The 12,622-nt window shown below is 40.0% G+C and overlaps 1 protein-coding gene across 1 annotated transcript in view; it reads right to left on the bottom strand.

The window, feature by feature from the left end:
• The window catches only part of RAB31 (RAB31, member RAS oncogene family), a 121,295-nt gene that overhangs the window by 22,139 nt on the left and 86,534 nt on the right, over window positions 1-12,622 (bottom strand). The window contains exon 5 of the mRNA XM_070420667.1: window positions 12,499-12,605. Coding sequence (XP_070276768.1) covers window positions 12,499-12,605 — 107 coding nt within the window. The remainder of the gene's footprint in view (window positions 1-12,498; window positions 12,606-12,622) is intronic.

The raw sequence follows: 12,622 nt of genomic DNA, 5'->3' as shown, positions 1-12,622 counted from the left end.
CTATTTTCCCTATGACCAGCTAATTACACCTAAGTGATTTATTAAATTACTAAATTGTGTTATGATTACAGTATTCAGTACAGTAACATGCTATACAGGTTTGTAGCATAGGAGCAACAGGTTGTACCATATAGTCTAAATATGCAGTAGGCTATACCATTTAGGTTTATATAAGTGCACTGTATGGTGTTCACACAAGGATGAAATTGTCTAATGACATCATTTCTCAGAACATATCCTCGTCGTTAAAGCATGACTATACATTTCTCAGACACAATTTTATAAGTGATAAAATAGTAGTGCTCTCACAAGTTCTTCCCAAGCAAAATCTCTGGTGGTACAGGTAGGTTCTAGTTGTGTATGATATATTTTTAAACACCGTAACAGCATAACGGCAATAACAGCAAACACCATAACAGCAATAGCATTTTATATCCTTCCAGACTCCTGAAATACAACATTTCATTTAAAAATGTTTGCCCTGGATTTTTACTCTCTGCTCCAGCCACAGCCCTTTGCCAAGGTCAAGCTTAAACAACCAACTAAGCCATGAGTAAGTAGCAAGCCAACAGTGAGCAGGAGACAGCTGCTAAATGTCTGGTGGAATTATTTTTTGTCAAAACCATCCCACATGTTTAAGCTATTCTAGCCAAAAGCAATGGAAACCATTCACAACATTCCATCAAAATCCAGCAGAGGAGGGCTGCAGGCTGTACGCAGAAGCTGTGGTGTGCCATGAAGCAGCCTCTGTCTTCCCCGCTCCCTCCTGTGTCAGCCACTGGAATGAATAACCAGGGATTGCTGTGCTCCCATTAGCCCATATTTTGTCTAAATATCCAAGATATTCATGCAACACACAGATGAAGCAACCACTTTAGCAATAATTAAAGCAGCAAAATCTCTTTAAAATCCCAGTGTGGTGTTTTTTTGTGTGTGTGTGTGTGTGTGTGTTTTTTAGGTAATTGGGTTGGCTTACTTGTGAGGTGAAGCTAACACTAAAATGAACTTTTTTTTTTAAATGAAAAACAAAACAAAGAATTGCCACCTTCACAATTAATATCTGATTGGGCAATAACCTTTTACAATGATCAAAGCATCTGATATGTGTGCCCTGGGAAGAATTTCTGTTCCCATGGGGACTTGCCTGCATATTAACGTGTGTCCATAACTGCTATTCACCTGGGGCCAAGTTCCTGGTGTCAAGTTCTAACAAGCAGTGTCAGGTTCTCACCACAGACTTAAATGGATTGTTTCTCATAAAGAGTGTCAGAATTCAAATCGAATGAGGACCAAACAGAAAGCACAGGGTCTCTAGGGGACCTGGCCATTCCTTGGCCTCTTAATAATCCTTTTCAGACAGAAATTTGGGCTAATCCTGAAAAGGCCTGAGAGAACCATTGGAAAGAATCACTTGCTCCAAATCCTCTGAGCAGAATCAAATCAGCTGTCATTTTCTCTCAGTAGTTCAGAAATTATTCTCCCTCCTGGATCCTGTTCACACTTCTTATGAGATACAATATAGTAGGATGGTCAAGAACATCAGCTCTAAAACAGATTACCCAGGTTTAAAGCCGGGCCCCTACATCCTCTTAGCTACAAGACCTGGGACAAGCTCCCTAATCTCTGTGCCTCAGTTTCCTTATTAATAAGATGGGAGAATAACTGTAACTCTTTCATAGGATTGTGAAGGTTAACATACACTACTTATAACACAGTAAGCATTCGATTCATCAGTCCACTGCCTAAGTGAACAGCATATAATTATAACGAACACGGTACCATTTTTCTTAATAGAAGTTACATTTTGAAACTCTGAAATCTGGGGCAGCATGTAAAGTCAAAGGGAAAAGATTACTGTTTATCTATAAGAAATCTCCAGGAACAAAAGCTTACCATTCAGCTTAGTCAGACATTAGTTGATGACTTTTAAAAACATCCCTCCCACACACACTAAAGAAGGTTATAATGAGTCATGTGGTTCTGGATTAGAATCAGAACTGTCAATATGAATTTATGTTTACCTTGATCTAGATACAGATAGATATAGAAATAATTACAGATACGTGTGCATACTCAGGTTAGCATACATGCATATATTTTCTACCTCTGTTCACTTGAAGGGTCTATGCCCAATGACACCCCAGTAGCAACAAGCACACCCAGCTTACATCTTAGTTTCTAAAAACCATTTTCCAATAAAAGGAACTAGGGCTGCTTGGAGACATGGCTGATTCCTCCTTCTCCTCCCATTCCCAACCCCCGAAAAAAGCATAAAGGAAAAAATGAATGCATACTATTACATAGAAATTAAAGATTTCTGATGATAAAAAGACAACATAAAGTCAAAAGTGAGACATAAACTTGAAGAAGATATTTCAACACATATATTTATAGCATCAAATATATATGTATATAACATGTATGTGCATATATATACACATATATATGTTTTTAAATTGTATGAATAAACAAGGATTAAGGTAAATGACCCAATAGAAAAAGTGACAGGCTCTTCACACAAAAGTAAACTTGCTTCACAGGCCAATAAAGATATAAAAAGATGCACCCAGTACATCTTATTGGTAACTTGGAAAGTGCAAACTGAAATTACTATCAGACATCACTCCACACCTTAACATCTTACAGTATTAAGGCTTAGTGAACATGAAGTCTCATGCTGCACTGATATTCACTTTGGAAAAACACTGACATTACCGAGTAAAACTGAGCACTTGCACACCCTGTGACGCAGCAATTAAACTCGTATACACGTGACACTATGAGATGTACAACAACGTTCAGGACGCAATGTTCATCATAGCACCAAACCAGAAATAACTCAAATATCCATCAACAGTAAGATGGGCAGATAAACTACATTACACTCGTAAAACAGAACAGTATACAGCCATGAAAATGTACAAAATACAGCTGTCATTGGGATGAATTTCCCAGATATATTGAGTGCAAGCAACATTCATCATATAAAACATACAGGGTTATTCCATTTATATAAAGTCCAAAGCAGGCCCTTGCCAGTTTGGTTCAGGGGATAGAGCTTTGGGCTGTGGACTCAAGGGTCCCGGTTTCCATTCCAGTAAAGGGCACATGCCTGGGATGTGGGCTCGATACCAGTGTGGGGTGTGCAGGAGGCAGCCGATCAATGATTCTCTCTCATCACTGATGTTTCTATCTCTCTCTCCCTTCCTCTCTGAAATCAATAAAAAATATTTTTTAAAAAACTTTAAAAAAACCCACACAAACTAAATCTGTCATTTAGAAATGAAACATGGGTGGTAAAATATCAAGAAAATGAAATAATTATCACAAAAGTCAGAGTAATAGTTACTTCTGGATGAAGAGAAAGAGCTAAGGATACAACTGGGGAGGGAAGCTCACTCAGTTACACTGCTGTTCATTTTACTTTAAAATTCATAGTGTTCCTTAAACTTTAAGGCTTAAAGTGTACATAAATGTTTTACAGAGTCTTCATTAAAAATACCTGAAAACTGAGAAAAAGAGATTCCGGATGCCCTTGCGTGGCTCTTTGGGGAGTTTGGTCTTCAGGGTTTAGCCTCCTGCTTGACAATAGGGAGCAGATACAGGCTCAGCCACCTGCACAGCATCAGAAGCTATAAACACCAGAAGGCGCAGCCCATGTTGGAGCACAAAACATATTTTAACAGCACAGCCACTACTCTGCTTCCTCATCTCACGCAAACAAATTCTGTGTGCATTTTAACATTGGTCATAATATTTCCAGACCTTTCGGTGGCTTCTGATGTTCACTGGCTTTTGTGCTTTTAGTTTTTTAGTATTTAGAATAAGTTGTATTTTTATTAACCAGCATCTCAAGTTCTCTTATTTGATTTGTATAAAGAACTTCCTATATCCACTTTTGGCCCACTACTAAGACTAGAATGAGTTTTGGAGTCACATCTAAGTAATGAAAGCAATTTATGCATTCTTAGTAAAAACATTTATTTCCAAATATATTTTTAGTCAGCTAAAGACCTTAACTTTATCCAAAATTTGAAACAACAGATGTGTGGTGATTTCTCACTTGGCTGGTGTGTATTTCAGGAAGCTGTAGAAGGAGAACTTAGGCTGCCAAGCCCAGCTCTCACCCGAGTTTCTAGCTCTAGATAACACAGGAAATTGCATGAATCCTTACTTGCTCAAGAATTTAGAATGCTCCCGCAGCCTACCTGGAGGCTGGCAAATAGGTTTCCTCTGTTTAACTGGTGGTGACACATGAAGCATTCATTGTGTTAAGAAGGCACCTGAGGCCACAACAGACTCAGGAAAAGACAATGCCGTGACTCAAATATCCATCAACAGTAAGATGGACAGATAAACTGTATTACACTCATAAAATAGTATGAAAATGTACAAAATACAGCTGTCACTAGGATCAATTTCTCAGGTATGTTGCGTGCAAGCAACAATTCACGGGTCTGAGAGACAGGGAGAGGGGGGCAAGAGCATCAGGTGTTTGCCATCCTGGCCCAGCACATCAAGCCCGAACCACTTTGCATATTTTTAAAAAAATGTTTTTATTGATTTCAGAGAAGGGAGAAGGAAAGAGAGCTAGAAACATCAATGATGAAAAAGAATCGTCGTTCAGCTGCCTCCTGCACACCCCACACTGGGCACTGAGCCTGCAACCCAGGCACATGCCCTGGCGGGACAACCACTCTGCATACTTTTAAGTCATTCATAAACTATCTTCTCACTATCTAGCTATCTTTTTCTCCATTCCCCAGGGCAAGCCATCAGGGAAATACTCTTGATGTCCCCTCACACTCTCTCCCACCTCCATGCCTTTGTCCATTATCTTCCCTTCCTGGAATTTCCTCCTACAGGACTCATCCTTAACAGCTTATCTTGTGACTCATCTGAGAGCAAACCTTTCCAAGCCTTTCGAAATCACTCTAGATAACTATGAGCTTTCCCTTTCCTGAATTCCTTTGTCCTATCCGCACCATGACTTTTGGAACTCTGTTAAATAGTCTTGTATTTTTTTCCCATGGGTACTACTCTCGGATCCCCAAACAGAAGTAAACAAAGAAAAAAAGAAAGTACTTTCTCTTTTCGTGTTCTTTCCATAGTACTTTCTACACACAAAAGAACTAAGAAAAATTTATTGCTAATTGAATGACTGAAAACTGATAGGACAAATTTCCTTCCTTTTGTCCCACACCAGTTTCACCTCTACCCTGAGATGCTCCTTTCTTGGAGTACAACCTCTACTCCAGGAAAAAAATTTGACTCACCAGCAGCAGCCCCACCAATCTCTCTCACCCTTTCTTTAGAGATAGCAGAAGTGTTGATACAAGATCTTAGAGACCATGAGTCCATTTCTCTGTAGAGGAGAGAGGACACGCAGTCCTTGATGACCTCCTGGGTTGTATTTATGGGCAATGGGAGGAACCTTGGGCAAAGAGGGCCAACGATAGAAGACCTATCTCCAGGTCATTACCTACCACCTCTGAGTAGAAGGTTCCCTCACTCCTAAACCCCTAATTTCCACTATCACTTTTGTTAGGTAACTTCCTACTGCTACCATTTGCAAGATAAAGTCAATCAGGCCTGAGAGCTTTTCTCCCATCAGCACTTCTATATGATCCCTCCCTCATCCTTACTGATTCATTCACAGCCTTAAGGATGCCAGTAAGAGGTGGATTTCCAAGGAAAAGCCACAGGAGACCATAGAGCTTGAAGAGCAAGTTAAGTCAGAAACCACTGGAGGAAGGCCAATGTCCAAATGATCAGCAAATCAGGAAGAATTTCTAATTTGGAAATCAAATAACTGCTTCTGGATTGTGAGTAATGATAAGCAACTATTTCCAGTCTCCATGAGGTCTGAGGGTGAGAGGGAAGCTTAGGCATATGTGGCCTGAAGTCAGACCTGCACAGATCCTTAGCTAGGTTCTGGGACTCCCTCCTTCTTTCCTACCATAAATTCCTTTCACCTAACTCAAATGCTTTTCCAAGTATGGCCCGTGGACCCCTTATAAATCACTTTTTAAAAAAATCCTCACCCAAGGATATTTTTCCATTTATTTCTAGAGAGTGGAAGGGAAGGAGGAGGGGGAATGAGAGAGAAACATCGATGTGAGACACATTGACTGGTTGCCTCTTGCATGCACCCCTACTGGGGTTGGGGAACCTGCAACCAAGGTATGTACCCTTGACTGGGAATTAAACCCGAGACTCTTTGATCTGCGGGCCGATGCGCTTACCACTGAGCAAAACTGGCCAGGGCATAAATCACTTTTAAAAATGCGTATGTTCCCAACCTTCCCCCTGCCTAGTGAATCAGAATCTCTGGAGCTGGATCCTGGAATTTGAATTTTTAAAAAGTGCTCTCCATGATGTTTTTATGTTCATGGAACTTCTGAAACTACTAAATCAAGGTGACCTATTTCATTTTTTTCTTTTCAAGACTTCTTTGCCCCAATTCTTCCACCAGACCCAACACAAGGCCGGGCAGTTTCTTCCTGGGCTCCTTAGATTCTCTCTGAAGAACATTTCTTTTCTATATAGACCCCAGGCCAAATCTGCTCTCCTCAGAGTCACTGGAATCAGCGCCATGCCATGAATTACTTGTTCAGAAACTTGGTGGCCCGCCACAGACTCATGTCAGCTTCTCCTGCCATCTGAGTTAGGCAAATCACACCATTTACGCTCTCTGCTCTGAGCTGCCCATGCTCTTCAAGTCAGCTGTTACCTCAGGTCCTGTACAATCACTTCAGTTGAGGTTCTCTTACTGTCTTTCAACCCTGTACATCCCTAAAATGTCCACAAGTTTGCAATCCCTACTTCAGCATCAGCAGATGATAGGGAAAAGGGGAAGCCCCATCTCCCAGGCCCCATCAGGAATGGCACACTCCCTCACCAGAGCTTCTCCACAAGGCCCATCTCCACTGGGGAGGGAGAGGAACCACGGAAAAGGAGGGAAGTGACATCCACTGAGCACCTACTGTGTACAGCCTGCTCACCTACAGTAGCATCAATCCAGTTTACGTCCTCACCTCAGATTCAAGAGACTACACATTACTCCAATGTCACAACAACTTGGCACAGAAAGATTTTGTCTGGAATTCGTCAAGATACCCAGGAAAATCTCTCACAAAGATCTGAAGCTTAAACAAAAAATCCAAACCAGGAGTCCCGAATGCCCCCGACTAGATGCCTCTGAATGCCGTTCAGGTAGGGCCATGAATATGAAACACACTAACCCGATGATGGGCATCTCCTCTGGAGGCACTTCTGCACACAGATACCTCAGTGGGCCGAGTCAAGTCCAGGGAGTTAATTCCATTCAAATTCCAGTCCCTCCCAAAATACGACAGGCAAACAAAGCTCCTCATAAGGATGCACAAGTTTACACGACCACAGTCTGCTGGATGAGACTGGCTATCCTACACACATGCACACACAAACACACACATACTCACATACCCAACCAAACCTAGATACTGTCCCGCTCCAACCTCCAACGAAAATAAAATATGGTGTCTGACAACTACAGGAGAGCAAAGTGCTTTAGGATTAAAGTAAAAGAAGGTCAAGTTCTAAATAAAGTTTGGAGTGCGAGATTTGGCTAACTCCCCAGAAAAAGTCGTACCAGCAGGCAGAATCTGGAGCAGCCAGATTGGTTGACCAAGAATCCGATTCCACTGCCATGGAAACGTGTCAACAAGCCGATGGGTCACTTCAGACTATGCTTACCAGACCATGCTTATCTAGTGGGAGAAGGTTTATACTCTGGGCAAGGACCAATCCATCAGGCTTCCCCTTCCCCACGTTCCTAAATGGGAGTTTTTAATATAGTTATCTGATTTTCCTTCCTTTTGTACATTGTATGGGGATAAATTCATCATTTGGCCCAAAAACTCTATTAATCATATATATTGAGATTATATATATACACACACACACACACACACACACATACATATATGTATATATACACACACACACACGGCATTGTTTTAACATTTAGTTAAAAAATATATATATTAATATGTATATTAATATATGTTGATCATATATTGAGAATAAATATATCTATACATTTGGCATTGTTTTAACATTTAGTTATTATTTTTACCTCAGTCAGCTTTTTGTTAACTGAAATTTTTATTGAAGTAACTGGAGATTCCCATGTAGCATAGTTATATGAAATGATACCAATAGATTCTTTGTACACTTTGCCCAGGTTCCCCAAATGGCAACATTTTTCAAATCTACAGTATAATGTCACAAACAGGATATTGCCATTGATTCACTCTATATTACTTATATTTCCCCACTATTTTTATTTTAATCCTCACCCCAGGATATGTTTTATTTTTATTTTTAAAGAGAGACAGAAAGAGAGAAACATCGATTGGTTGTCTCTCGTACGCACCCCACCAGGGATCAAACCCGCAACCCAGGTATGTGCCCTGATAGGAAATTGAATCTGCAACCTTTTGGTGTAAGAAATAACACTCCAACCAACTGAGCCACCCAGCCAGGATGACTTCCCCAGTTTTACTGGTACTCCTGTGTGTGTGTGTGTGTGTGTGTGTGTGTGTGTGTGTGTGTGTGTGTGTGTAAAGTTCTACACCATTTTTTATATTTTATTTTTTGTTAATCCTCACCAGGGAATATTTTTCGATTGATTTTTAGAGAGAGTGGAAGGGAGAGGGAGAGACAGAGAGAAACATCGATGTGAGAGAGACACATCGATTGGTTGCATCCTGCATGCACCCAACCAGGGCCAGGGAACCTGTAACCAAGGTACGTGCCCTTGACCAGAATCAAACCTGAGACCTTTCAGTCTGCAGGCCAACACTCTATCCACTGAGCCAAACTGGCAGGGCAAGTTCTACACCATTTTATCACCTGTGTCGGTTCACATGTCCACTACCACAGAGAAGATACTGAACAGTTCCGATATGATAAGGAGAATTTGTGTTGTCTTTAATATCCATGCCCACTTTCCTCCCTCTCTCCTGCCTACACAGCCCCTAACCATCACCTCTGGCAGCCACTAGTTTGTCCTCTATTTCTAAAATGTTTTCATTTCAAAGTATTACACAACTGGAATCATACACTGTGAAACCTGTGGAACTGGCTTTGTTCACTCAGCATAATTCCCCTCGAGGTTCACCCAAGTTGCATGTACTAATAGTTTGTTTCTCTTTATTGCTGAGTAATATTCCATGGCATGGATACACCACAGTTTGTTTAAGCCATTCACCTTTTGAAGGACATCTGGGCTGATTCTAGTTTGGGACAGTTACAAATAAAGCTTCTATGAATATTCATGTGCAGGTCTGTATAAATCAAAGTTTTCATTTCTGTGGGGTAAATGCCCAACAGTGCAACTGCTGGGACATATGGTAATTGCATATTTAGGGTTTTTTAAATTGCTGGGTGAAGGGGGTCCGTACGGGGAGAGGGGGGACAACTGTAATACTTTCAACAATAAAGATAAATTTTTAAAAACTGCTGCACTATTTTCTAAAGTGGCTGCACCATTTTACACAATGTGTGAGTGATCCAGTTTTTCACATCCTCACATGTTTGTTGATGGTTTCTAATATAACTCCATTGTAATCTGAAAACATACTTTGTATGATTTTAAATTGTTTTAAATTTATTGAAGTTTATGATACGGCTTAATATTTGGTCTATCCTGGAGAATGCTCCATGTGAGCTTGAGGCTACTAAGTTTTTCACACTGATTTTTATACTTCCTATTCTCCCTTGAAGAGAGCAAGAGACAGAGACAGAGAGACAGAGGAAGCAGTCTAAGGTGGAGGGCCTTTTGCAGACAACTACCACCACGGACTGCTTAACCCCAGGGATATGTTCTGAGAAATTGTGCGAACATCACAGAGAGCATTTACACAAGTCTAGATGGTACAGCCTACAACACACCTAGGATATATGGCATATTCCACTGCTCCTAGGTATAAGCCTGTACAGCATGTTACTGTACAAAACAGCATGAGATTAGATCACGCACAAGAGAAAATGATACAAAATTGGAAGTAACTATAAATGAGCATGATGTTTCTTTGTAGGATGATGGAAATGTTCTAAAATTAGATGTCATAACGACTGCATAACTCTATAAATATGCTAACATTGATTGACCTATATACTTCAAACAGGTGCATTTTATGGTTTATAAATTATCTTAATAAAAATATTAACATTTAAATTTTTAAATTTTTTTAATTTACTAGCATCAAACTAGTTTTTCTTGTTGACTTAACCAGAGGTTGGAAGGAGAATTGCAAAGGGAATCATTTCTTTCTGCATGATTCAATAACAGGCAGATCTAAAATAACTTTGAGTATAAGAAAAGATACATATTCCACACTTTAAACTACAACTGTGGGGTCTTAGAAGCCACATTCTGACCTCGCTGAGGCCAAACTAGAAGAGAAAGGGTATCATATTAGCCAGAGAACCAGGACTCGTGTGACAGTGGCCCATGATGTCTCCATTGGATGTATAGCTGGGAGGTGGTCTTGCATTGTCTCCCATTGGGCATGGAGGGGCTGTGAGTGAATCTGTGGCTGGAGGTGAGATGCGTGAATCATGCATTATGGAAACTGTACATGTGGGAATTGGCTAGCACAAAGCAGAACGCTTGCTGAGGAGTACCCTATACAGTGCATAAAAGCTGAATTTCACCCTCAGAAATAGTGTCTTTAGGTGCCAGTAGCCAAGCCAACATGTCACAGACATGTTTTGTCTGCCCAGGCTGTACTTTACTAGAAACTTCCCATCTTCCAAACTAGTCACCCTCCCATTCTTAAAGTTATGGCGGGAAAAATAATTGTGTATTACCCAAGTCCCCTCCCTTGACCACAAATGCCTTGTCATGATGGGGGAAATCCTTCCATAGAAATGACTAGAAACAGAGAGTGCCAGAAACTAAAGTTGAGATATATGGCATACCAGAGCTAAAGGCAGCTCTGTTTTTTACCATGTAGTACCAGTACCTTCCAATAAATTCCTTTTTTTCCCTGAAATTAATTTCAATTGGGTTTTGGTTCCATGTAACCAAATAATCCCATTAAAGTTTAAATCATTTTCTGCGTAGATTCTAGTCTGTCAGCTCTCCCACAATATACAAGGCTTAATTCACTTAAAAGTCACACCTTTACCGCAGTTCAATGGTGTTAGATGATAGCGCCTTCTCTCAGAAAAGGCCTTCTATACCCACCCATGCTACCCCCTTCTAATGACAAAACTTATACTGGGGATACAAGTAAACTATTTTAGGATTACAGTAAAGAAGGTAGGGATCTGAACTAAGTCTGGGGAATTTAAAGGTTGGTCCAGCCCCTAGAAAAACACATGATTAATTGGTGTTGATGGCTGTTATTATAAACCAACCCAATGCAATGTGAGATAAAGCTTTTGAAAACCCAAAGAAACAGAGCAATTTGTTGAAAGCCATGTTAAGAGCTTTTGCAAGATCTTTTTTCACTGTTACTTAACTTTGGTTTAATCATATTTGGATTAGCAAAATCTGGAGCATGATGCCATTGGCTGTATGAAAATCAACTACTGGGATTGCTGAGAATTAAATTAACCAGAGGAATGGAGACAACCAAAATTCTCTATTTTTCTTTCATAAAATTTTTATTGAATGAAAATAAGTAGCTTATCGGGCTAGATAGAGTTATCATCAAATCTCTAGCCCATGTGGACTGTGTGTCTACAAACATCTCAGGTATAAGAATTCAACAACCCACTGCTTCTGGAACAAGCCAAAATGTTCATATGTGATGGGTCACATTCAGATCTTAGAACAACAGACTTTACTACATCTTTAACGTAAGTATAGAAATAAAATAAACAGGGATGTGTGGAAAATGTTAAGAATCTCTCACTGTGGCTGATGTGGCTCAGTTGGTTAGAACATCATCCCATACACCAAAAGGTCATGGGTTCAATTTCTAATTTCTAATCAGGTTTCAGGTTCGGTCCCCAGTTGGGGTGCTTATGAGAGGCAACCAATGTTTCTCTTTTACATTGATGTTTCTCTCTCCCTCTCTCCCTCTCCCCTCCTCTCTAAAATCAATAAAATCATATCCTCAGGTAAGAATTAAAAAAAAAAATCTAACTCTCCTTACCATATGAAAGTTACTAAAATGGTGATTGTAGTAACAATGACAATAATAATGAAAGGTAAAAACAATAAAACCATGTAGCCCAAAGACATTTAGTGTCAGGGATGTAACTGTGCTGTGTGTAGGAGGTTTTATTTTAATATTCATTATTGTGTGGTCCATCAAATTTGCATTTCCCTACTATTTTCCCTTAATTCTACTCTTAATATCACCTTGACCACCACAAGTAAATGACTGTTGATTAAATTATTACACTGAGGATAATACAGGCATGACAGCTTTTTACACATAGACATTTGGGGATGGAAGAAATTAACTACACACAAAAAAGTTTAATGCATCTTACCTAATATCTGAGAGATCACATTTGTTTCCAGCGATAGCCATGACAATGTTTTCTGGGCCATGTTCTTTCAGTTCTTTCACCCATTTCTTCAAGGTATGGAATGAGTCCTAAATTCAAAGGATAA

The sequence above is a fragment of the Myotis yumanensis genome, unplaced genomic scaffold, assembly GCF_028538775.1.
Source record: "Myotis yumanensis isolate MYYU_CA2020_CCGP unplaced genomic scaffold, mMyoYum1.0.hap1 SCAF_7, whole genome shotgun sequence".
Taxonomy (NCBI): Eukaryota; Metazoa; Chordata; class Mammalia; order Chiroptera; family Vespertilionidae; genus Myotis; species Myotis yumanensis.
Note: the sequence above shows the minus strand (reverse complement) of the source record. Positions and strands in the feature narration are given on the sequence as shown.